Raw genomic sequence first — 26,598 nt, 5'->3', positions numbered from 1 at the left:
CGTAAATAAGGTATAAAGTCTGCTTTTCTTAGTAGGTATTTTCCCTGTTCCCATGTTTTGATTTGGAGCAAACGAGATATAAAAAAGGCACTGCCATAAAACAAAAAGCAAGTTGTCCTATTGGCCTCAAGAGAAAAAATGCATTTTCCACCTTAGTTCCATTGGCCAATGATCAGAAAAGAAGGGCACACTTTCAGTTTCAGGGTAAGACTTTTGGCTCTAAAGAATGCCATTTCTTTCCTCTCCCCACTTTAGTTTTTTTGGTTTACTTTCCTGCCTGATGATTTCTGGTTGCATGTAGTTGAGTGCCCTCACAGAATAGAATTGTTGAATTGGAATATGGAATTTATCTACAAAGAGTTATTAAAAATGCAAACTTACAAATTTAAAAAAATCTTCAGAAGCATTTCATTTTCTAAGAATCAGGATAGACTAAAGGAATCAGAAAGCAAAACAGACCATGAATTTAAGGGAAAATCCAGATTTTACTGAAAACAAAGAAAAAGTGTGTCAGCCCCATCTAATGGAGAGATGTTTGAATTTGAGATATAGAGTCAGGTCCAGAAATATTGGGAGATCGACACAATTCTAACATCTTTGGCTCTATACACCACCACAATGGATTTGGAATGAAACAAACACAATGTGCTTTAACTGCAGACTGTCAGCTTTAATTTGAGAGTATGTACATCCAACTCAGGTGAACGGTGTAGGAATTAGAACAGTTTGAATATGTGCCTCCCACTTGTTAAGGGACCAAAAATAATGGGACAGAATAATAATCATAAATCAAACTTTCCCTTTTTAATACTTGGTTGCAAATCCGTTGCAGTCAATCACAGCCTGAAGCCTGGAACGCATAGACATCACCAGACGCTGGGTTTCATCCCTGGTGATGCTCTGCCAGGCCTCTACTGCAACTGTCTTCAGTTCCTGCTTGTTCTTGGGGCATTTTCCCTTCAGTTTTGTCTTCAGCAAGTGAAATGCATGCTCAATGGGATTCAGATCAGGTGATTGACTTGGCCATTGCATAACATTCCACTTCTGTCCCTTCAAAAACTCTTTGGTTGCTTTTGCAGTATGCTTTGGGTCATTGTCCATCTGTACTGTGAAGCGCCGTCCAATGAGTTCCGCAGCATTTGGCTGAATGTGAGCAGATAATATTGCCCGAAATACTGCAGAATTCATCCTGCTGCTTTTGTCAGCAGTCACATCATCAGTAAATACAAGAGAACCAGTTCCATTGGCAGCCATACATGCCCACGCCATGACACTACCACCACCATGCTTCACTGATGAGGTGGTATGCTTAGGATCACGAGCAGTTCCTTTCCTTCTCCATACTCTTCTCTTCCCATCACTCTGGTACAAATTGATCGTGGTCTCATCTGTCCATAGGATGTTGTTCCAGAACTGTGAAGGCTTTTTTAGATGTTGTTTGGCAAACTCTAATCTGGCCTTCCTGTTTTTGAGGCTCACCAATGGTTTACATCTTGTGGTGAACCTTCTGTATTCACTCTGGTGAAGTCGTCTTTTGATTGTTGACTTTGACACACATACACCTACCTCCTGGAGAGTGTTCTTGATCTGGCCAACTGTTGTGAAGGGTGTTTTCTTCACCAGGGAAAGGATTCTTCGGTCATCCACCACAGTTGTTTTCCGTTGTCTCCCGGGTCTTTTGGTGTTGCTGAGCTCACCGGTGCGTTCCTTCTTTTTGGGAATGTTCCAAACAGTTGTTTTGGCCACGCCTAATGCTCTTGCTATCTCTCTGATGGGTTTGTTTTGTTTCTTCAGCCTAATGATAGCTTGCTTCACTGATAGTGACAGCTCTTTGGATCTCATCTTGAGAGTTGACAGCAACAGATTCCAAATGCAAATAGCACACTTGAAATGAACTCTGGGCCTTTTATCTGCACATTGTAATTGGGGTACTGAGGGAATATCACACACCTGGCCATGGAACAGCTGAGAAGCCACTTGTCCCATTACTTTTGGTCCCTTAACAAGTGGGGGGCACATATGCAAACTGTTGTAATTCCTACACCGTTCACCTGAGTTGGATGTACATACCCTCAAATTAAAGCTGACAGTCTGCAGTTAAGGCACATTGTGTTTGTTTCATTCTAAATCCATTGTGGTGGTGTATAGAGCCAAAGAGGTTAGAATTGTGTCGATCTCCCAATATTTCTGGACCTGACTGTATGTATAATTTCTCAGTTGCTGATGCACTTATAAACTTAACCATTCTGCTATCTGTTACTCTGCTACCTCACATATTTTCAAGTAATGTTTCTAAGTAATGTTTCCAAGCCAATTTTCAGTGATTTTCAATATTCCAATATATTACAGTTATTTCCACTAATTTCCACATAACAAAAGTAGCTGAAGGCTAAATTCTCTAAGTCAGATATATCTGATTATCTGTAGATTGATTGATTATTTATTTATTTAGCAAATTTATAGAGCCGCCCATCTCACCAAAGCGACACTGGGTGGCATACAACAATCAGATAAAAAGACTGATAAAAACAACAGAAGAAATATTTAAAAAAATTAATAAATACTGTAAAAAAAAACAGAAATACAAACTATAGGGGAAGGGAGAATAAAAATGGCCCCCTCAGCAATGGAGCCATCTAAGCAGGTGTCCAATTCCCTGGGAGCCCCAGGCCTGATCACATGACCAGGCCTTGAGGGCCTTTTGGAATAGCAAAAGGGATGGCACTAATCTAATCTGCCATCATTAAAAAGAAAAACATTTGAGGTGGTATGAAAGTTCTGCATGTAGTGATTTCCTCAGTAATGGCTCTTGCATTCCTGCCAGCAACATGAACCAGTCACATTTCTTCCATAAATTGAGCTGTGATCCAGGAGTGCAAAGGAGAAGGAGCATTGAACGGCCACTGAATGTCATCATAGGCTAGGAGACTTTTTTCATTGAAATCTGGAGGACACCAAAATTGTGGTTGGTGAAAGGCAGAATGAGCCCAGGAGAGAAAAGTAAGAACTAACTAAAAGGAGTAAGAAGGTAAAATACACAAACAAGGCTGTGCCAGAGAAAACAAGCCAGCTTCTCTCTTTTTTTACCAGGTAACAAGGGAAGCGTTCAAAATGCTCAAGAGGCAGAATGTTTATATAGGGAAAGTAGTGGATCATCAGATTCATAGATGGGTCATCCTCCTGGTTTTTTTCCTTTTCTAGCCATCAATAATTCATAGTTCCTTTCCATGGAATATGTGATCTTATTGGAGCTTTTAGCTTGGGGAGAGAAACTTTGCAACTTTTGTGCTTTGTTAAATCAGGCTTTTTCTGTCCTTCATTACTGCAGGCATAAATTGGAGGGAATTTGTACTCCCAACTCAATAAGGAGCTTGTTCTTTTCTCAAACATGGGTCTAATGCTTTGTGGATTCAAATAATTGCTTTCCTAATGTATCCGTTAGGAACAATTGTACGTCTCAGAGTCAACACAGTCTTTAGGTTTGCATGTTTGTATTGCTTCTGTAATTATACTGCAGTTTGTAGGTCTCTGATTTTTTAATTTTTATTTATTTTTTTGTTTAATTGCAGTGGGGCTTGTTTTTATTCATGCTTCATGGCCTTGTTGAGCACGAATTGATGACAAGTACAGAGATAGAGCACTGTTTGCATGACCTCCAGAAGCACATGTGGCCTTTGGTAAGTAATTTATGAATTATGCACAACATGTTGATTTGGGGTCCTTTTTTCCTGTATTTGCAATACTATTTTTAAAAGCTCATTTCTGTATTCTGGGCAAACAGGTATTTATATTCTGGAGTACACTGTTGAAAATTAAATGTTTAAGTATTCTTCACTGCCTCAGAATAGTGCTCCAAATAGGCTTTAGTTCATACTATTTTCCTTTTCACAAAGTTAGCCCTCTTAAGGATGATGAAGCAAAAGGTATGACAGCTTGAATGAAGTGGCAGATGAATCATGCTGAAGTCCACTTGGAATGCTCTTAGAGGATAGTCGAAGTGACCAATGTGAAATGGAAAAGTAGTATAGCTTTTTAAAAATACCATATAGTAAATTTGTGCCAGGATTTCCATCATTTTTGGCTCACTGGAGATTTTCTAAACTAACCCTAGAGAGGCATTTGCGACAATTGGAGTTTGAGACATGGGACTGACTGTTGCTTCCTTGTAGGAAGGGTTTGTCTGTCCTGCCTTAAAGGTGGCAGTGATAAGACTGTTAATAAAGAAGCCTTTATTTGATCCAGAAGTAGTGGGAAATAATTGGCTGATGACACATATACCATTTCTGAGCAAGAAGACGGTGGCTTTGCGACTCCAGAAGTGGATAATATTGATTATCTGGGCTCACTTCATTTGGTAGCAAGAGATCAGGTTCTGGAATTGGACATTCTGGACAGAATTGCATTCTTTTTGAAAGAAGAAGTTTGCAGCTTGGGAATATTCCTTGATCTCCAGCTCTATGTGAATTTCCAGGTGACGGTGGTGACAAAAAGCACATTTGCAGAGTTATAATTAATGTACCAGTTGTGATGATTCTTGAGCTGGCTAGATCTGGCAATTGATGGCTATATCTTGGCTACCACCAAGTTGAATGCTGCAATGTGTTTTATGAGGAGCAGCCTTTACAATTGTCCAAAAGTTTCAAAGTGTGGCAGCTGCAACAATCAGGAGACAATTAGCACTTCATGGAATTATCTACAGTGATTGCTAGTGGTTTTCCAACCTCAGTTTAAATTATTAGTTTTGACAGCTTAAGCCTTAGGCTTTTCTTCAAATTGTTAGCCAACGTTCAGGATGCACCTTGTCTGGACATTAAGATTAGCAAGAGAAGCCTGTTAAAGACACATTCACTTTCTGAAGACTGGGACACAGAGAAAATCATTTTCTGTGTTGCTCCAATATATGGAATGTACACTCAGAATTCTTACAGCTCTGCCCTGCCCCCTTTCCAGTTTTCAGGAAATATGCCAAGATCTTTCTCTTCAGTTTAATAATGATGTTAACTACTTATGTTTTATTTCCTATAGTTAGTGGCCTTCAATGTAGAAATAAAGAACCATCAAGCCAACCAAAATATAGGCTATACGTTTTAAAAACAAATAATAAATATTGAGACTAGTATTTTTTTCCTACAGAGTTACTGGGTTTATGAACTAAAATATCACTGCTGGGAGATTCTATTTAAAATTTAAAACTGGGAAACTGAGAAGTATTCCCCTCCCTGTTTAGAAATAACATGTGTCATTATTGTTACTTAACTATAGTATTTGTGTTACCATTTCCAGCTGATATAGGTAAGTGGCATTGTGTAGCTATTTTGGAGTGGTGATACAGACAAATACCCTGAAAGACATAAAGTCTTAACATGCTGTGTATAAAGAAATAGCAATGAGCTATTGCTGGAGGTAGAAGGATAGAAGTGCCAAAGAAAATGGAAGATCTGTGGAATCCTATTATTCTTGCTCTCCAGGTGTGTAATAAATCTAATAAAAGTCATTGTAAAACAGCAAAGCCAATAACTGGCATATTTATGGTCTGTTCAGGATTGTTAAATCACTTGTATATCAACTGTTGAGTAAAAAAATATCCCTACTCAGATATTGCTAACCGCTCTCTGCTTTTTCTTTGTAGGACTTTTCCAAGGAACTAGAAGCTGTGTTGAGAATATTCATTTCCAAAACTCACACTACAGAACCAAAGACTTTAGCTTGTGATTTAGGATCGCAGCCAAGAGAAACAGTAGCAGCCCAAAGTTAGCAGAATCACCATGTTTAAAAATTGGGATTGCTTACAAATGCCCTGGCAAAAATTGCACTCAGAATTAGTATGGATCTTGCCCTCAAACACAATGTCCAATTTCTACAGTGTACACAGTTTTAGAAGCCAGTTCAAGCACCTTAATTAGAATTGCAGGAACAAAGCTGTTTTGTATAGAAATGTGTGGCTTCCAGGTTCCAGAATCTTCATAGATGTGTGAAACACAACTGAAGGGATCAGTTTCTAACACAAAGGGAATTCTCACATTGCAGTGCAGTCCATTGAGGCATTGACAAGTGAACCTGAATGTAAGCCTGGTAGTTAATCTGGTATTTAACAGATGCTCATCCTTGATTTTTCAGTTGAACTATGTCTCAAAACATAATCATTGCTGTCAGAGCACTAGTATTGGCTTGGATTTTTTTTAAAAGGTCCCTGCTCTTGCCACATTTTGTATTTGTGATTTTCTAATAGAGAGAAAAAAATTACTTTTATGGGGAATATTGTTTTGAATGATGCCACCATTTAATTATAAACTGAAATATTTGCCATTTAAAAGTATTTATATAGAAGACAGCTCTACAATCTTGCCTATGAAAAAGGCTGACACAAGGACTGCCAAAACTTTACTTTGATATGAGACTGAATTTCCTATGAACCACCTTCCTTCTCTCCTTCCCTCCTTCCTTTTTCCTTGCAATATAGTAATATAGTTTTCTTTGGAAACCTGCTTGTTTTCTTATTATTAAAAATAATGTGTGAAATTGGTGCATGCCACAAATGGTCTTTTTCTGTCTTCCTTAGAGGTGATCCCAAACAAACTTCACTGAAGAAATTTCTAGATGAGGTGGCTATTGGGTTAGTTTTTGCTGGACTGTTCACAATTCTGATCTAAGGAATCTCTATTATGAAAAATGTGTGTAAAACCTATGGCTTCAGTTATTCACTCTGACAATGTAAAATAGTAAAATTTATTTTACAGGGGGGAGGGTAGAGAAAAGAATTCAGCAAGAAAGATGCCACTTTTAGCCATTTTCTATATATAAAAATTTATTGTGAGGATATGAAAATAGCAATCTTGGTTAAAAGCAGGTATGGGCTAAAGGTATGTTTCAATAAAGTAGTATATTTTCTCACATTCAGTAAAAGGTTTTGCCCCATTTTAAGACTATTCTTCCTATCCCAGGCATTCACAGGTACCATAGTGTTATAAGTGCAAAAATTATTTTATAAATAGTATTTTAATGTAACAATTATTTCTAAAAAGCATACATTAATTGAATAACTGTAAAAATAATAATTAGCTTCAGCATATAAAACCATTTCAAAATAAGTATATATAAATAACTTAATTTGTAAACATAGAAGTAAAGAGTTGTATGCAGTTATAAAAATAAACATCTGATGCTCTGTACAATAAGACATTATCCTTTGACAAGCACATCTGCATTATGAGAAAAGTCCATCTTAGATGTTCCTGCTAAAATTGCTTGATTCATTAATAAGGGTGCTATGTTCAAAAAGTAATGGAAAAAATAAACAAGTAGCCAGTGATTCTTGGAATGAGTTCCTAGAATCAAATCTGCTTCCCATCTTGAATTATGTGATTTCTGGTAGAGTAGATAATGAACTGAAACTCTTCTCACCCTCCCACTTCAAAAAACCCAAAGGACAACAAAGCTGGTGTTTCAGATGCTATACATGATTTCTGTAGTTGTATCAATTGCTTGACATAGATCAACATTTATTTTGTCAGCCAACATCTGTGCTTTATTTGGATCATCTGATGCTTATGGGTGAGCTACAAGCACAGCGCCAAGGTGATCTCTATTTAACAAAGCCAAGTCAGTGTGTGCACTGAAATGTAGCTTCACATGTGCTGCCCACACTCCCCAGCTGAATTAGTTTTAGACACTATTGTTTTAAAAAAAAAAAAGTGCAAGCAGTTCCATTTAAGAGTCGAAGGCACTTTCCACATGTTTGTGGGGAAAGGGAGGTTCTCTTTACCTAGTCCAGCAGAAATAAGACATGGAAAACACCATGCTGTCTGTGTGCAGCTTCTGAAATCTTGTCATTTCTTACCGTTTTATGCTACCATAATTCCTAAGCTTAGTTGCCTTCCAACAATATCTGGGAACAATGAGATATTTTACAACCTGCCTTTCTCTCTTATATGCTCAGTTCCATTTTCAGGAACAATACCGCTTAGTAATCTTTATTGCATAAAATGCTGCAATTAAGTTGGGGGCAGTAAGCAGTACTAAGTAACGATTGGATGTAAAACCTTAAGTGCTCAAGGGAGGATAAGTCACCTTCAAATTGAGTTTGACTCCTGGGGACCACGCAGGCCTAGCGATACCATTTTATTGACAACAGTAGAGAAATGTGCCATTGTCTTTTTCCAGGATTAGCAGATTTCTAATTACTAAAAGCAGGCTGGCAGAAAATGGTGCAATAGGTAGCAGTAATACAAGGTTATATAACTTGAATTGTATTCTTAGAAATAACCTGAATCAAATAGTGTGCACATTCACATGAATAAAACCTACTTTCAAACACTAATTGCTATAGCAACAGTGTGGGATGAGAATGTTAATTCTATGCTTGTTCACTATGAATGTAATTATATGAATGGTGGTTTGCAGTTTGTTTTATACAATCAAATTTGTTACCAAAAAAAAACAAACAGACATTGAAGAGCGTAAGTATAAAAAAGTAATTTTATAAAGCAGCTCATGGGGAATGCAAGTAGACATGACAGGACTAGTTGAGATGGAGAGGTTTGATTTTCAACCTGATAAAGTCATGGAGTAAAGCCATGGTGGACTTTCTCTGTTTTAAGCTTATTTTCATTGTCATTGATCCTGCCGCTCTTCCAACAAAAGAAAAGTTGAAAAGATATCTGCTGAATGAGATGCTGTGACAGAAATCCCTATCCAGCATTCAGAGTGTAGTTGGAGCTATGTAGTAAACTTGCACTTGTGTTAGTGCTGTTAACTTACTGGTTTTCAACATGTAGTCTTATGGTAGAGTGATTCTGTAGTAATGAAAAAGTATATCCTGTAACAGAACATTGTCTCTCTTCCTGAGTTGCATTTCTGACTGAGAGAAAGCAATAACCATTTCACATCTTCACAAGTGAGCACACCCTTGAGAGTTAGTTGCTTCTCCAGCCAGTAATATTGTAGAGAGTTATTACTATGAATTCTTCATTGGTCAGGCACTCTGCAGAGCCTTATAGTAGCTTAGCTTAGCTTCCAAGGTGAAGTGCTCCTTAAAATAAAAAAATTCTTTTGTGTTTTACTGCACCAGAAGCCTTTCTATAATCATCTGACTGAAGGAAAAATTCAATGTAAAACCACCAATGTGTACAAGTAAATGATTACAAGGAAAAATTCTTGACCACTGTATCTGTAAAGGTTGCCTTTTCTCTAAATGATCAAACAAGAAATCTCATTCAAGGTTTTTTCTCTAACTGAATGAGAACAATCTGCAATGCAGAATAACCATTTGTGATTTTGTGTAGTTTGGCGAGTATTTCTTCCTGCCACCAGTTTTGGAGAACAAATGGAAAACAAGTTCTGCTGTTGCTGGTATTTACATTTTGTTACTGAAACAGATGAGTTTGTTAATACTATGTATTATACCATCTAAGCAGTGAGATAGTGGGAAAGCTGAGCAATTACCAAAGGTTGTCGCTTTACAATAGAATTCAGAAGTCTTGCAGGAATGGCTGGGGCACCAAGGTCAACCTGCAGTAATTCAAAAGAAAAATTTTTTAGCTGATATTTAGCAGTGCTATTCAATACCAAATGTTTCTGGAAAACAACACAAGATGAATGTTCCTCTTGGGCCTGATACAGGGATCTAACTTAAACAGACTGCTAATCCAGCTTGCAAAAATCAACTAAAGTCCCATTCTCACTTTGTATGTGAAACAGGATTCCCCAATACACAAGGAACAGATGGCTACTTGACTACCAAAGAACAGTGCTACAAAGCGTCTCCAGGTCCCACCTGTGATCCATGCGGTACATACTGTATAGGAGAAAGCCTACAAGTGTGATGTAATGCAGAAGTTATTTGTGTCTCTGTGAATACAGATTTCAAAGAGCAACAATATCAAGCATATTATCCAGTTGATAAGGATCCCCTTGATTACAATCTTTTGCACAGTAGGTTGGCTTCAGGAGCCACTGGACTCAATGATACTTACTACCAAATAACACGGCTTCAGTTTAGGTTTTGCTCAAACCACATGATAAAAAAGGTGAATCCAGCCAGTGTGGTTTAATGTGTTGTGGCAGACCTAAGTGAGTTAGTTCAGTAACCCATGGTGTTGTGTGAACATAGCCATAGAATTTTAATCAACCCTGTCCCCCCAAACCTCAGCCAAATGAAAATTAATATTTAACTTTTAATTGGAAATGCACATTCATATGCAAAAAAAGTATCTGAATAGCTAGAGAGAAGAAGGAAGTGTATCAAAAGAAAATACAGGACTTGCTTAATTATTTTCTCTTTTAACCAGTACTTCTATGTTAATTTTTCACAAGTTCCTTAAAAGTTTTTTTCATCTTATTTATTTATCAGAACGTTACTTTGCCCTGATGTCATCAATGCTCTTGTTCTTAAATTCAGTAAATAAATCCAGGTCATAACTCCCCAATTTCCTTTTTATTTACTCTGAGTAGGTCTGTCCTTTGGACATGCATAACTAATATATGGGTGATTGAAGAAGATGTGATTTGGAGCATGAGGTTAGCAGTGAAGGGCAAAACTGCATTAATCGTCCAAAAGCAGAATTTCTTTGCCTTGCTTACAACATATGTTATCTTTTAAATTTCATATGCTCATGAAGCAAATGCTGCTAAGTAAGCAAGAGAGTATGGCAAGAGTCCACAGGACCACAAAGCTTTTTTTTTTCTTTACCTAAGCAAAGTTAGCATCTTTTTTAGCAATTAAGTTCTGAAGACATTCAAAGCTGTCATGATAGAGATTTGCACATCTTAGTTACAATCTCTCAGCTGAGGTTTAATGTTGTATCATTGTGTTTGCTGTGTACGCAGGACTAGTATTAGATGTCTAACATATACCCAGCCTGCCCACAATGGAAGTAGTGGAAAAGAAGCAGCTTTTGAGGCTAGCCTCATCTTGCAGCAAACATGGCGCATCTTTGCTATGGAAGAAATAAAAAGCAAGGAACCAGGAGCATTCATACAGATCATTACGAAAACAGATCACTGGGTTTATGTCCAGATACCTTATTAAAAATCTAGACATAAAATAGGCCAAAGTCTGCTCTGCAAAAATGGCAATAAAATGGGTTGGATTTATACCAATCCACATATTATTTTTGGCCTTTGCATAATCAGTGCTTGGGTGGATCCACCTGTTATTCTTATGCTCCCCTGGGTAGAAGTTCCAGCAGCTGGATAAAGTTCACTGCCATATTCATTCCCAATAATAGTTTTGGGGCCTTAGCACCACAGAATGACACTTAAGAGGGCAGGCATTTCAGCTGCTTCCTGGCACTTTTCTCAGCACCAAATCTTTACTTAAAAAATAAAACCAGGTTTGCCTCCCCAAGTGACACTTATTTTGTGGTTCTTGAGCAACAATGCACTAATGAAAAACTTTGCAGATCAGTCAAGTAATGCCTTTGATATAAGGTCCATTAACCAAGGGTCTTATATAAAATCCTGTCATATTTCCTTGCACAATTTACTGCTATTAAATTCATTTTCAGTTGCTTTAAGTTGTCACTATGTTGTAGCAAGCAATCTTCCAGATGTAATATACCGTATAGTGACTTTTTGTCTAGGTCTGCACAGATACTTACCTGTACCATATATATGACTTTAGTGATGTCTTTTCCATTCGCAGTATCAGGTTCTAATATCCATGCACTGGGCAAAATCTCTCCTCGTACCATTTCTTTACAAGGGCGAGGCATTGACTCTTCATAGACAGACTGAAGAGCTAAAATGTACATATTTTCCTAGGTGAAAGGAATCGTGAGAATTAATGCAAAAATCCAGTAGCAGCTCTGGTGTTCTCCTCCTATTGACTGGTTTTCCAGCCTTTATCAAATTATTTTCAACATAAGGACAGGCTGCTAGACTTTTCTGATATCGTACAAGTACAGGGCCTGGTTACTTGAGGGACTTCCTACCTCCCATAGTATCTGCCTGCCTGATCCAATCTGGCAGGGTTGGCACACTCTGGGTTCCTTCAATTAAACAATGCCATCTATTGGGACCCCAGGAAATGTGCCTTCTCTATTGCAGTGCCTGCTCTCTGGCATGAGGTTTGTCCCATGATCTGGGTGACTTCCAGAACTTACTGGTGCTTTGAAGGGCACTGAAGACCTGGTTGTCCACCTAGGCCTTTGGCAAGGGTGACTGAAGCCCCTTCTGAGTAGTGTGTGTAGTTTTTTTGTTGTTACCTGGTTTCCCATCATTTTGCTCCTTTGTCTTTATTTTTACATTGTTATTTTTCTGTGTTTTTAATTTGTGAACTGCCCAGTCTCTCTGGTAGTGTCAGCCCTTTGAGGTAGTCCAGACAAGAAGCACCAACCATCTATATACTACTAAAACTCTCATGACTATCTGTCTGTAACCTTCAATTGGGAAAAACAGTACATCATAAGGCAACTATTTTTCAACCAAGATACCTCAAATGGGCTAACTTACAGAATGCGTTTACAGAATGTGTCCAAAATCCCATCCCAAATTTGGCAAAGTTGTGGCCGCTTCAGCATTGCCGCAGTCAGCTGCGGCCATGTGATTGTTATTTCCAAAGCTCCCTGGCAGCTTCCCACAAGCAAAGTCAGTGGGGAAGCCAACAGGAAGTTGAAAGTCCAAGGCCAGCAGGCTTTAAGTGGCTGCTGCCAGGTGGGGGAAGGAGTGAACAGGTGCACAAGAAATGTGGCAAGGGTTGCGGATGGTGTGCAGGGGTGTGGAAGAGGCATGGCACAGGTCAGGGAGGATGCGTAAGGGTGTGGGTTGGGGAGGGTGCATGGGGGTGTGGTGCGGATTGGGGAGCATCCATGGGAGATTTCTGATGCTCCCTGCCAACTTCCCACAAGGAAACTCGGTGAAGTCAGAAGTTGCTCCTGCTGCCACTGCTTTTTTGCCTGCCTGTGGTCATTTTGTTTCTCTGTTTAGGTAAGGAAATATAACTGAAACTATGACCTAATGGGTCACGGGTTGTCTAGTGAGTACTAACAGTACCTTTTTTGTAACGTTACAACAACAGAATCTTGCAAGTCTGAAAGTATCTCTCCCCTCTCTTACTTTTACTCTCCCGAAAGCTAAGGAGGGCCCCTTCTGAGACATTTTCTCCCCTCCACCCTTGGACTCCGATTTCATTTATCAGATTGTTGTCTAGGCTGTGGTTTTTCCTCCTGTCATTCCCATATACCATTACAGGGAGTCCGGTGGTAGATACGCATCATCATCATCATTGTCATCATCATACAATTTATGGAAAATTGTTTGTGTGATTTCAATAACTGAAAGTAAAGGAATTTATGCCCAACTATTTAAATGTAGGGATGGAGATTGAAAACCTAATAGCCGCTGTAACTGTTCAGCTGGCCTTGTTAAGTTAATTTGATTATTTCTGTATAAGTGGTGACTAAAAATATATTGAGAACAGTAATCTACATACCTCTTTGGCTTCTACACAGATGCAGCAGAAATCTCTTGGTTGCTTTTGGTAACAAAGGGAAACATCACTCACCACATACACTGTAATTAAAAGGGAAAAGTTGAGCTATCTAGTCAAATGGGGAAAGCAGCACACCAATCAGAGGACTGAACTTGTTTCCATGCCCAACACTTTTTACCCCCAATCCCCTTCTTCCAGCTGCTTGTCCTCATAATGCAGCTAGAAGATAACAGTAAATTATGTTTACTATTAATAATAAAATGTTAAACTGCTTTTTTGTATTAACACACCTCAAAGCAGGGTACAATTAACGGTAATCTACAATAAATTAAACACAATCTTAAAACTTCAGGGCAAATCTCTAACAATAGTGTACCTAAAATGATAAATAGCTTAAAAATCAGGACAAGGTGAAACAAGGCCAGAAAGTATAAAAATATCCATTTAACCAAAGGGGAAAGAGGCAGAACCAAAGCTGATACCAAAAGCTCAAAATGGTTAGCACCAACTTGATGTAGACAAGACAGGGATTCCACAACTGGGGTGCTTGTACTGAGAATGTAATTTTTGGAGTCTTCAGATAGCTGAACGCTGGCAAACACAGCAGGCTCAAGAGGGCGCCACCTCTAAGCCTTGACTGACAGGCAGGGATTGGCCTTGCGTTAGATCAAACTGGGTTCTACGGAACCTTGGGGTTCCACTAGAACTTGATGGGGTTCTGTGAGAGATTAAGGGAAAAAATTCACTCTGATGTAGCTCATTTTCTATCAGTAGAGCTTTGCCTTTTGATCTGGGTTCCAGGGATATTTTTTTAACTAACAGGTTCCAGATTTTGGAAAAGGTTAAAAAGCCTTGCTTTAGATATTGCCATCCTAAACTTTTTACAGTTTTATAAGGCAGCCACTTTAACATACCTCCTCCAGTCTGTAACATGGATGCCGGCATAATTTCCTGCATTCCGCTTGCTGATCTCCATCCCGCCTTAATAATGAGATCAGCAGGTGGTGCTGTTTTTACACTTTAATGGAGGACAAATGAAGACCAGGTACAGGTAGTCCTTGCTTACTGACTGCCTTGTTTAGTGACTGTTCGAAGTTACAATGGTTGAAAAAAATTACAGCCGTTGCAGCATCCTGCAGTCACATAATCGCCATTCGGGTGCTTTGCTACCGGCGTGCATTTACAACCATTGCAGTGTCCCACAGTCACATGATCACCATTTGTACGCTTCACAGCTGGCTTCCAACAAGCAGAATTAATGGAGAACATGGAAGTGAAGTCACAAGTTGTGGTCATATGATGTCTCACTCAAAGACTGCAGTGCTTAACAACAGAGTTGCTGGTCCCAATTGGAGTTGGTAAGCGAGGATTATCTGTATTGGTGACTACTGCTCCTCCCATAGTTATTTCCACTCTGTCCTTCCTGGCAGGAATATTCACTAATCACTTTCCTTCTAATCACTAATCACTGGTGGAGTGATGGGAGTCTGAATCAGAGACTTCCTCCTGCGACAGAAGCTATTATAAGTCTGCTGACAATTTAATCATCATGTAGGGAAAATAAAATAAATGCCTTGCAGTATCTTTCCAGTTGCCCAAATGACAGCCACCAGTGCAAACGTGTTTTAAAGAGACCCTTTTCTTAAAAAAACAAAAAACGGGTAATTTTCTTTTCTCCCTTGAACAGTGAACATGTGTTAGCAAGCAACTTTGGTGAGTCCCATCTTGTGCTTTGCAAAGCACCAGCCAAGCACTCGGTCAATCCAACAACACAAGGGGAGCGCCAGAGCAGAGGAGGCGTGTCTGCAGCTGAAAGCAGCCAGTAGGAGCAAGTGGATCTCAGTCCCTGACCAGGTCATCCCAAGAGTCATTGCTGAAGCACCAGAAATCGTGCATCGCCTCCAGTTATACAGCCTCAGTTATGGGAGGGGATGAGAGGAAGGTGGTGCCATAAACTTCGAAGACTGGTTAGTGAGGCATCTTTCAGCCGCTGCTCTGAAGGGAACAAGGAGATGACTCCTACCTCATACCAAGCGTTCGGAATGGGGCTCAGCAGTAAAGCAGCCAGAGCTGTTCCTTCAGAATAGGTGAAATGCATTAGTGGGAGGCTACCACCCCAGCAATTTAGCCATGGTGTCTTGCATTAGCAGCAGCTTCTGGGCCAAACTCAGGCTAGTTCCAGATAGAGTGTACAGTAATAATCCAATTTTGAGATTACCAATTCATGGATAATTTTGTGACCAAGTTATTCCTTCAAGGAACACCCACAGATGAAAAAGTCACTCCTAAAGACCACTTGCACAAATACTGACACCCCCCCCCAAATCAAATCAAAATGTCCACTAAAAGTCTAAAACAAACAAAACATCCTACTCATATACCACCTAAAACAAATATCACTTCAAGAAGCATTACCTCAGAAACCTCAGGAAGACAAACATGCTCTTCATTGTTCTCTTAAACCTGGTAACATGGGGATCAATCACACTTTCCTCTGAATAAATTCCATAATTAAGTTCCACTATCAAGTCTTGTCTCAAGTCATGACACTATGGGCAATACCCACAGGTGGACTAGAAGCAGAATCTCCACAGCTGATTTTAATGTACAAATTAATTGATACTCAGGAAGCATTCCTAAGTTGTGAGTTCTTGTGTAAGTTACTTCCGTGAATGAATCCTAAATACTGTACTGGAATATTTCAACACATTCTCTGCTTACAATTCTGAACAGTTTCCTTATCTGGAGGCCCCTGTCCAAGTCCATTTGTTCCAGAAATGCAATCCCACCCCCTTAACAGCCTCATAAAGAAAGGGAAGGGTGGATGGTTATAGTATTTTCCACAATCAAGAAACTGGTATGAATAGGATTCCTCTTTATGTTCAGCCAAACATGGTTACAGCCCTGTTGACAGCCCTTCCCTACCAAGGATGAGTTGCAGTGAAAGGGAGAGAGCTCCAGGCATGTCTTCATCCACTCACAGTATGCAGAATTTTGTAATGCCTGAAAAGAGCTGAGATGACAGGCTTTGCATCAGGTTGCCCAGTTTTCCCCCCTTCTCCCAGGCTTTGGAGTGGTGTTGATGGAACTCCTCGTTGGAGGTATTTGGCATATGGTTGCATATGATTTGCTGTTAGTTGGTCAGATTTTTCATCTTGTTCATTTATTTTGCTGTACTTTTTATCTTGTTTTTTAAATATTATGAGCTGCCCAGAGTCAATTTGGAGTTGGGTGGCACTGACAAAGAGAGGGAGATAGGGCAGGAAATGCCTAATGCATGAAACTGGATGTACTCTTAGCCATCACTACCATATCATCCAAATGGTCTGTAGGTTTTTTTTAAGGAAACCTATAGTGTAGTTAGGAAGACCTGGAACTCAACAGGAAGGAAAGAGGCCTGCAGACCGTTCTTTAATATGAGCTCTGTGCCCTTCCTTTCCAATGTAGCTCTTTGTGAGGGCTTTGCTTTTAATTTGTGTTGCAACAAACCAAGGTAACTTCTAAATGCATGGGAAACAGACTTTAATTTTAATATCTGCCCTTGTAAGAAAAAATATTCACCAACTCTGCTATTCTGTTGTAAGCTGTGCCAGTTGTAACTATACATTTTTTTTCTGACAAAAGTTCCTTGTTATCACTTTTAGCCAAATTCCTTCATTATTCCTATGAAGGATTAAGCAACGCTAAGAAACAATTCGGACAAAGGTGAACGATGAACTCATTTCTACAGTATTAAGTCATACAAAAAGTACTCACCCAATTCAATGTTGCTGGTTATTTTCTTATGTACCTGAGCAGTGGTAATGGTTTTGTCATACAGATGTCGCTTACTGGGATCCTTCAACATACATAATACCGTGGAAAGAGGCTGGTTGATCACTCCTGCTCCCAAGAACCCGTGCTTAGTTGTAGATGATGAGAAGGCTTTATAATAAACAAGCACGTTCTTCTCTGCGCACTGATATCTAATGGAGAAATGTAAGGGGAAAGCAAGTTGTCTGCAAAAGTACCATAAAAGGTACTCTCTTGGTATAAATAGAAGGGATCTACAGCCAAAACTTACTTCCAGCCAGCGGTTGCCTGCCCACTGTAAAGGTTTTTCAAGTCATTTGAACACACTGCCATAACCTTTAAAGCAAGTAAAATGCAACGTTATAGTTCAGAAGTTGCAGCCCCTTTATACAGAATTCAGCTTTATTTAAATTTAGTGAGAATTTCTCAGATTAATATGGGAATTTTATTATGTTCTCTTCTGGGGTCCAGGCAGGTATCCAGCAACCTACTGGAACTGGGTTTAATTTTCCTTATTTAAATTAGTGACAGTATAAAGAAGTAATTTCCACACCAAAAATGAACTGAATATATAAACATATCACTTACATCCTTGATATGGGTCTACCTCCTAGTTGGTGGTACTTTGGCTTACAAAGAAATCTCTAGATTACAGATTCTAGCTTACACAAAATAGGGTGACAAGAGAACTTAGCAGGCACAGTCCAGCAAAACTTTAGAATCTCAAACTCTAAGCAACCAATCAGAAGTTGGAAGATTTTCACTCTCTCTCAGGTTGAGCCTTTTAAGGGGAAAAGCCAACTTAATTTTGCCTGTTTTTATCATCCATCCTGGGAGGAAAGCAAGCATCCATCCATCCATCCATCCATCCATCCATCCAATTTCTAGGCTGCTGAATTCCAAAAATGACTCTTAATGGTAACTTTACAAAATTAAAAACAGAAGAAAAACACACAAACACAAGGGAACAAATGCAAAACAATCTCCCATATCACCAGATATCCTAACCCAAGGCATGAAGGAAGAGCCAGGTTTTGAGAGCTTGCCTGAAGGCGGGTAGGGTCAGGGCCAAACTAAGATGCTGTTCCAGAGAGGTTGCAGTAGAAAAGGCTCACTTCCTGGGTCCTGCTAGATGACCCTGCTTAATCGACAGGACCCACAGCAAGCGGACTCTGTTGGATTGTACAGAGAAGGCACCAGGTGCCTGCCTTTGGCCAGCTAAAGACCAGGCACCCCAATCCTGAAAAAAGGATGGGTGAATCAGAATAAAATTAGTAACCTAGGGAAAACATGGAGCTAGATGCAAAATAGGATTCTTTCGTTAACATATATTATAGATTAATCTGAGCTGTTCTTTATATCTTTGCGACTATTTTATTCTACCCACGTGTGTCTCTGTGGGCATGCATATGGTTCTTGCTGCTGGCCAGATCCCTGATTTCCTTTCTCCTTTTCCCCTTTGTCCTTTAAATCAGGGTTCCTCAACCTTGGCAACTTTAAGACGGGTGAACTTCAACTCCCAGAATTCCCCAGCCAGCAAGGGGAATGGCTGGGGAATTCTGGGAGTTGAGGTCCACCCGTCTTAAAGTTGCCAAGGTTGAGGAACCCTGATTTAAATGCTAATCTGGTTACCTAATACATAATTAAAGACTTATATCTTCTCATTATACTGGTACATTTGTTTTCCCAGGAGAACAGCCTAACGTGCCTTGTAGTTCCGCTACTAGAGAGGGGGAAAAAAAACAGAGGAATTTCCACTTTCCTTCTCTGGAGTAAAAGAACAGGGGGGAAAATTGCTGCTATATGAAAGGGGTGTTGAGAGCTACTAACAGGCTCTTCCTCATAATTGGAAGGGCGCATTTGTAATATTTAATTATATTTATTATATTAAATTATATTTATTATAAATAATTAAATAGTGTTGTTTTGTGCACTGTCACGTTACATCTTAGTGTGATCAGAACAAAATATAATAGTTTCATCGAAGGATTTTTCTTTTATTCTGTTTTGAGATATTCTTTGAATTCTAGTACCTAAAAAGCACATTCTGGAGCAGTTTTAGGCACACACAATCCTGCCAAGAGAGTTACCTGTCTCACCTAATAAGAGAGTTACCAAATGGAGCAAACCCCATACTCACCACCACTGATGTTACCTAGCTGGGTAATGAAATATCTGCAAACAAACAACCAAGCTGAGAGAGCACCAAGGACTCCACAGTTCAACCCCGAACTACATATATTTTCTCTAGAGCTTAGATTGAATCCTATCTGGACAGAATGGCTATGCATCTGGAAGCTTTGCATCCAGAGATATCCATCCTTGATTCTGGATGGGGTAGCACTTCCCCACATGAAGCTTGCTTGTAACTTGAGGGTTCTCTTGGACTCACAGCTCCTGCCTGAATGGCATGTGGAAGCTGTGGTCAAGAGGGGCTTCGTACAAGTACATCTTCTGCATCAGTTTCAGCCTTTCAGCCCTTATCACTTTGTGGCTAGATTACTGCACTTCAAGTCTACGTGGGATTGGTCTTGAAGACCTTCCAGAAGCTTCAGCTATGGGCACAATGAGGTTTGCTCATGAAACACCACTGCTATGGGAATTCAACTGGCTGCCAGATAGCTCACAGGTGCATGGCTCAGGGCCTAGATTTCTCCATGACTACCTTCTCCAAGTTGAAGATGCGTACCCAGTAAGATTCAATTTGCTGAGTGTCCTACCGCCAAGGAAAAGCCATCTTCAGAAACCCAAGGATTTAACTTTCTGGGTGACGGCTTCCCTCTTTTGGAACAGCTTACCCACCAGATAACCAGACCATCCATTTCAGACAGCCATTTGTGTTCAGTAAGATCATGCTAGCCCAAATGATGGTGCATTGTTCTGATTGATTATATTAATTTATTTTTGTTATTAATGTTTTTATATTAATATCAGCTCAATACCTCTGAAATGGAATAGCATATAGGTTTTTGTGATTGTGTTGGTGATGATAAAGACACAGAAAAATGTAATGCATATAGTGAGGTTTAGTAACTAGTAGAATGGAAGATTAAATAGCAACTTTGTAGAACTGCTCAATATTTTCCTAAGTGACATCTAAAGCAGGACAATCAACACACTCATCTACTCACCTCAGCGGTAGCATTAGCCAAGACATGTTTGGACAGATCCTCATATCCTTTCACTGGAGAAGCTGAAAAGGAGTTGCTGGGTGAAATAATTAGGCTATGAGAGTACTTATGGCTGCTCCTCTCCATAGATGAAGAGGTCACGGGAAAAGCCTCTGTAACAGATGAGATAAATAAGGAGCCTATATTGCAGACCTGATTTGAGTCACTTATTCACAGGATAGACAAAATGGGACAATTGACTGAAATAGGACAATTTTAGTGGATCACGTTATTCTGCTTCCAATAACAGGTAATTTTGCTAATGAAGTTTGAAAGTAACATGCTCTGAGTGTTCATAATCCAAACTCTTCAGATCAGTTCAGAGTAGAAGAACTGAAAGTCTTCCATTCACACAGAATTGTACATGTATAGTCCATACTCATTACAATGAACGTTTAAAGCCAACCTAGTATCACTATTTCAGAAATGGACCACTTCCTTTTTAATAAAACTAGAGCTTTTAAAAATTAATTTTAAAATTAAACCAAGACTAACTTATTGGACTGAGATTTCCAAGGCTGGAGAAAATATATAGTCACATATGGACAGATGAATCATGAGGAGGAAACAGTTGATCTGAAAATCTGATATAACCAACCCTCCTTTTTTGTTCACTGTCAGTGGAGAGGGCAAAACTAATGGCTTGGGACAGTTGTGCTTTATTATTTTTGTCCAGAGGTTCTAGGCAGGATGCAATCTTCCCATGCAAGTGATCCAGAACAGGTGTTTAATGTACTCTGGAAAAATCTAGGAAGGATACTTCCTGGGAACATTTGAAACAACCCCTATTCTTTTAGTACAGGTAGTCCCTGGGTTAAAAAATGCCCAGGTTACAGACAACCCATAGTTAAGAAGAGAGCCTGTTGTAGCAAAATTTGGGTTAAATACACAATGATGCAAGTTAAATACACAATGGTTTGAGTTAATTATACAATACTACTTATACAGTATTATACAATAATACTATTCCGGTTTACATACAAATTCAGCTTAAGGATAGACCTTGGGAATGGAACTCATTCTTAAACTGGACCTATCTGTATGCTATAGTATTTAACCTTACACTCTTTTTGTTAATCAGATAGCTAATATAAGTCATAGATATTTGATTTTCTTCTGCTTTTTTAAATACATGAAACACCCTGCACATATTTGATACAGAACTCATCCTCAAATGATTTATTCATCCCTCACCACTAGCAGACCCCTTTCGCAGTTGTTTGAGTATGCAAAGCTGATGATTCCTAATAGCTGAGCGGCCTCTTGCATCTTCTGCTGAAGGTTCCACATCTTCGGGACAAACCTAAAATATGGGGAAAAAGTCAAAATAGCCATATGTGAATATTTTATTATTTTGTTTTACTGGGCTTTTAAAAAACTCCAATCATAACTGACTGCGAGCAACAGACTTTGCTTTGACGTTGGCTTCTGATGGATGGCAGTATGAATTTAGAATCACGGGGACCTCCACTGATAAAAAAGAACAGGAGGAGAAGACAACATATGCCTGGACCTCTTACAAATCATCTTGGAGAGAGAATGATGCTAATGGTCTGTAACCAAACTGCCAATCATCTGCTCAATAAACAGGATTTGTTACCTCACCTGTGTGAGCTTGTTGCCATCCTAAATCAAACCTATCACATGAAATAATATATTTTACTCTATAAAATCTTTTATTTTCATTCTTTGATGGAACAGAAATTAGTATTACCTGGGCTTGTTTGCCAAGAATACTAGTAGAATAAGTAGCTGTGTTACTACTGTTGTATCCCGAAGTAGGTCCTGAAGACAAACTAAGGGTGGAATCTGTGTGTAAAGTGCTTGTGCTTACAAGAGTCTTCAGTTTAGTTTCTTCCTATAATAAACACATCAATATTAAGGAAATGTTGGGAAAGCAGACCAGTTTAAAGCTTGTTCATTCTACTATTTCAGATAGTCATTTATTTTAAAATGTTTATTTCATTCTAATGTTCCCTACTTCGTTTTGTCCGCTTGCAATTTTTGTTCAGAAAGTGAACAAAGCAGGTGAATGATAATGTCTTCTAAATGGTACTGCCTTCTAAAATGAGTGACCTAAGAATCATTGCCTTGGATGAAAATGTTAAGTAATTAACATTTAATTAAGTTAGACTCTGAGCGCGGGGCAGGGTCTGGAGAGATACCGGGGGACCGTTCTTACCCATTTATCTTGGAACAGTTTGATCCTGTTGCTCCTGAGGAAGTGGACAGGGTCCTAGGGACTGTGAAGGCCACCACTTGCCATTTTGACCCATGCCTCTCCTGGCTGGTGAAAGCAGCTTGGGAGGTGACATGTGGTTGGATCCAGGCGATGGTTACTACATCCTTGCAGGAGGGAGTGTTTCCAGCCGCCTTCAAGGAGGTGTTGGTGCACCCCCTCCTCAAGAAACCCTCCCTGGATCCTACCATACTGGACAATTTTCATCCAGTCTCCCACCTCCCCTTTTTGGGGAAGGTGGTTGAGAAAGTGGTGGCTTCACAGCTCCAAAGGGTTCTGGAGGAAACAGATTATCTGGACCCTTTCCAGTCAGGTTTCAGGCCCGGTTATGGGACGGAAACGGCATTGGTCGTGCTTATGGATGATCTCTGGCAGGAGCGGGATGGTGGAAGTGCAACCATCCTTGCTCTCCTTGATCTCTCAGCGGCTTTCGATACCGTCGACCACGGTATCCTATTGGGACGGCTCAGGGACTTGGGGGTGGGCGGCACAGTCTTGTGCTGGTTCACCTCCTTTCTTCAGGGCCGATCCCAATCGGTGTTGATAGGTAGTGAGAGGTCCCATCCTCGGCCCCTCCTTTGTGGGGTGCCGCAGGGTTCGGTTCTCTCTCCGCTCCTTTTCAACATCTACATGAAACTGCTGGGTGAGATCATCCGTCACCATGGGATGAGGTATCATCAGTATGCTGATGATACACAATTATACATCTCCATCCCAGGTGAAGTAAGTGATGCCGTGACTGCCCTTTCTCGGTGTCTGGAGGCTGTAAGGGTCTGGATGGGGAACAACAGGCTTCGGCTGAACCCTGGTAAGACGGAGTGGCTGTGGGTTAATGGCTCCTCTGTATCCAAGACTTTGTCATCTTTGGTGCTCAATGGGGTGACACTATCCCAGACATACCCAGTGTGTAATCTGGGGTTCCTCCTAGACTCAGGGCTCCTGCTTGAAGAGCAGGTGGCAGCCGTTGCAGGGAGGGCCTTTGCACAGCTTCGGTTTGTGCATCAGTTACGCCCTTTCCTGGATTGGGATGCCCTTCGAACAGTCACTCATGCCCTTGTTATCTCCCAGATAGACTACTGCAATGCACTCTACATGGGGCTACCCTTGAAGAGTATCCGGAAGCTACAGCTGGTCCAGAATGCGGCTGCGCGGGCTATTTTTGGAGCCCCAAGAAGGGCCCATGTAACCATTGCTCCGCGAGCTGCATTGGGTACCAGTTTGCTTCTGGGTCCAATTCAAGGTGTTGGTTATTATCTTTAAAGCCCTACATGGCATGGGGCCAGGTTACCTAAGGGACTGCCTCTCCCCTATGTCTTCAACACATCCCACCCGATCGCACAGAGAGGGCATCCTTCGGACCCCCTCAGTAAAAGAACTCCATCTAGCGGGGTCCAGAAAGCAGACCTTCTCTACGGTAGCCCCCACTCTTTGGAACATTCTGCCCCCGGAGGTGCGATTGGCCCCCTCACTCCTGGCCTTCTGAAGGGCCTTGAAGACCTGGTTCTGCCAGTTGGCTTGGGGCGGGGAGGGAATACTTCAAGCAGGGGGATGGCTAGCCCCATAGTGGCCAGCTCTCCGCAGCCTGATTTTCCATCTTCTTAGATCTTCCTTTTTAGTATTGTTTTAAATTTTGGATGTATTGTGTTTTAGATATATTTATAGTTTTAATGTTTTCTGTAAGTCGCCCAGAATCCTCTATTGTGGGGGAGATGGGCATGGGAGAAATCCAATTAAAATAATAATAATAATAATAATAATAATAATAATAATAAAAAAAAATATCTTCAAGAGATTTTTAAGGATTTATACAACCTCATTTGTGTTGTTGCATTCCTTCCTCTTCCTCCAATTTTTTCTAATAATGGAACTACCTCAAATTTAGAACATAAATTAAGACAGATGTGACTTTGTCTTCAAAGTGTTTTTCAAACAATTACATTTCTCACACTCAGCTGCAAAGGATTCTATCACATAATGTACCAAAAAGGTTGGTAAATTATGTACCTTCAGGCATGCCCAGATCATGAGATGCAGCCTTAAATTAACACAAACTGTGAAACTAGCTGAAATAATTTAACACTTGCCTTCTGCAGTTGAGAATATATTTGTTCTCGAATGCGCCTCTTTTCTTGCTCAGCTCTTTCGCGGAGCTTGTCCCTTGCTCGTGCAATTTCAGTTTTGGTCTCTTCTTGTGCTCTCTGATAATCTCGAAGCAACTGTTCAATCTCTGAAGGATGCTGGATCCTGGTTTTTGGTTCCTGAACCCTTAAAAATGTCATTATGGTGTTCTGTGTACTGATTTGTAAATCACATTGTAAGCTTTTCCAAATGAAGTGCACTGTATGAATGCTTTGAAGAATAAATAATAATAATAATTCTGTCTCTTAAAAATGGTAAATGTTAGAATGAGAATTACTTTCTAACACTTAGAAAGGAATTAAAATAGGAATTATTATCAGCCTGAATGAATGATCATCACTGCAGGATGGAGGCCTCTTCACTGATGGTTATAGACTGAAATCTACCACGCTGGTGTGGTGCAGGTTGGCCAAATGATGTTTTTCAACTTCTAAGTCTAGGGAAGAGAGAGCAACTGGGCCAAAATCATCCAGCTGGCTTCCATACCTCAGGGAGGACTAGAAATCAACTTCCTGGACAGAGAGAGCAAACTGAGCAGAGGGTGTTGCTCTTTCTCCTTGCTGCCATCACTGCTTACTTGATTCAAAGATACTGGGGAGCAAATATAGGGAAGCAAGACCAAAGGCCTCTCATGAGTACCTGAGCACAAGCTCTGTCTTGTTTGCAAAAAGCTGCCTTTGACGCTGGCCTTGAGCTTCAATGACTGGAAAGGGTCAGCCCAATTTTCTCAGTTATAGATGATATTTTCTCATGCAGCACAATTCCCAGATTATCCCAATGGAAAAAGAGGCACAGCTAGTTCTCCATACCCCAAATACAGCCCACATGATATCACAGGAATGAAGGTCATCAAATGGTGATGAGGCTTTTTAAAAATTATTTGTTTGTTCCCAAAGACAAACCACTCGACGGGGGAAGGAAAATTTAGATGTGCTTAAAAGTAAAAAAACCCTTCTTTCTTGGTTTGGCTGTTTATTTAAATATTTGCTTATTTATTATATTTATAAAGTGCATCCTCTGCCTAGGAGGTACCCAGGACAATGCACAATAAATAAGTATCTTTTTAAGATTCTAAAATGAAAAAATATAGTAGTGAAACCCATACTGTATGATCATACTGAAAAGGGACATTACAAAGAATTCACAGGTAAGTTACCAGTGGGTCTAAATGAAAGGCATCTTATTTCTGAGTTACTCTAACATGAACCTGAAGACCTCACTCAGATCAACTTAGGAAGAAAGTCTATATCTTACTAAGAATACCTCTATGAATAAAAAGCAAGAGATAGAAGATGCAACATGGATTATGCCTTTCTCTTATGAAGAGATCAATAAACTGTAAATAAATTGAAAAAAAAAACAATCAAATGGCTCAAAACAAATCAGAGACTTTTGACTTAGCTATAGCTCAAACATATCTTGTTTTTTCAGACTTATGCTCAGTGCCTCCCATCAAATGAGTGTTCAAAATGGCCCCGGGTCATCCCTACCTTGTATTTTCTACAACATCTCGTCTCAACTGCTGGAGGTATTCACGGCGTCGGCTGGGGAGATCTGTTTCTCTCTGGTTACTGTCCAGGGTTTGCAAGAGACTCAGATGCTTTTGTGGACTAAGACTGCGGCTCCTTCTGAAGCACTGAAGTCTCTCTTCTCTCTGTTTCCTCAATATTTCAATTGATTTCTTGTGCCTATTATGGGGATAGGGAAAAAAGAGGGTACTTAAAATAAAGTTTTTTTAAAAAAAAAATTTAATGTTAAAAGACCAATAGAAGAGAGAAGATGGCATATCAGATGGAAGGAATAAAACCCTTTCTAGCATGCAGGCTGAA

At 39.9% G+C, this 26,598-nt stretch overlaps 2 protein-coding genes across 4 annotated transcripts in view; one reads left to right on the top strand and one right to left on the bottom strand.

Moving 5' to 3' along the window:
* The window catches only part of CDAN1 (codanin 1), a 41,671-nt gene extending 34,498 nt beyond the window's left edge, over positions 1 to 7,173 (top strand). For all 3 annotated transcript variants that reach the window (XM_088145528.1, XM_088145529.1, XM_025165005.2), the window contains exons 27-28: positions 3,570 to 3,677; positions 5,630 to 7,173. In XM_088145528.1, coding sequence (XP_088001654.1) covers positions 3,570 to 3,677; positions 5,630 to 5,755 — 234 coding nt within the window. In that variant the 3' untranslated portion in view covers positions 5,756 to 7,173. The remainder of the gene's footprint in view (positions 1 to 3,569; positions 3,678 to 5,629) is intronic.
* A 502-nt stretch (positions 7,174 to 7,675) lies between these two features.
* The window catches only part of STARD9 (StAR related lipid transfer domain containing 9), a 110,220-nt gene continuing 91,297 nt past the window's right edge, over positions 7,676 to 26,598 (bottom strand). The window contains exons 25-34 of the mRNA XM_088145527.1: positions 26,260 to 26,457; positions 24,711 to 24,895; positions 22,106 to 22,245; positions 21,586 to 21,694; positions 20,353 to 20,504; positions 17,493 to 17,557; positions 17,186 to 17,394; positions 13,430 to 13,509; positions 11,598 to 11,756; positions 7,676 to 9,507 (exon numbers count right to left, since the gene is read on the bottom strand). Of these exons, the coding sequence (XP_088001653.1) occupies positions 9,406 to 9,507; positions 11,598 to 11,756; positions 13,430 to 13,509; positions 17,186 to 17,394; positions 17,493 to 17,557; positions 20,353 to 20,504; positions 21,586 to 21,694; positions 22,106 to 22,245; positions 24,711 to 24,895; positions 26,260 to 26,457 (1,399 nt within the window). The 3' untranslated portion in view covers positions 7,676 to 9,405. The remainder of the gene's footprint in view (positions 9,508 to 11,597; positions 11,757 to 13,429; positions 13,510 to 17,185; positions 17,395 to 17,492; positions 17,558 to 20,352; positions 20,505 to 21,585; positions 21,695 to 22,105; positions 22,246 to 24,710; positions 24,896 to 26,259; positions 26,458 to 26,598) is intronic.

The sequence above is a fragment of the Python bivittatus genome, unplaced genomic scaffold (genome assembly GCF_059951505.1).
Source record: "Python bivittatus isolate LINGU-HERP-01145 unplaced genomic scaffold, Pbiv_v1 ctg000480_np1212, whole genome shotgun sequence".
Taxonomy (NCBI): Eukaryota; Metazoa; Chordata; class Lepidosauria; order Squamata; family Pythonidae; genus Python; species Python bivittatus.
This window is presented reverse-complemented; position numbering and strand designations above follow the sequence as displayed.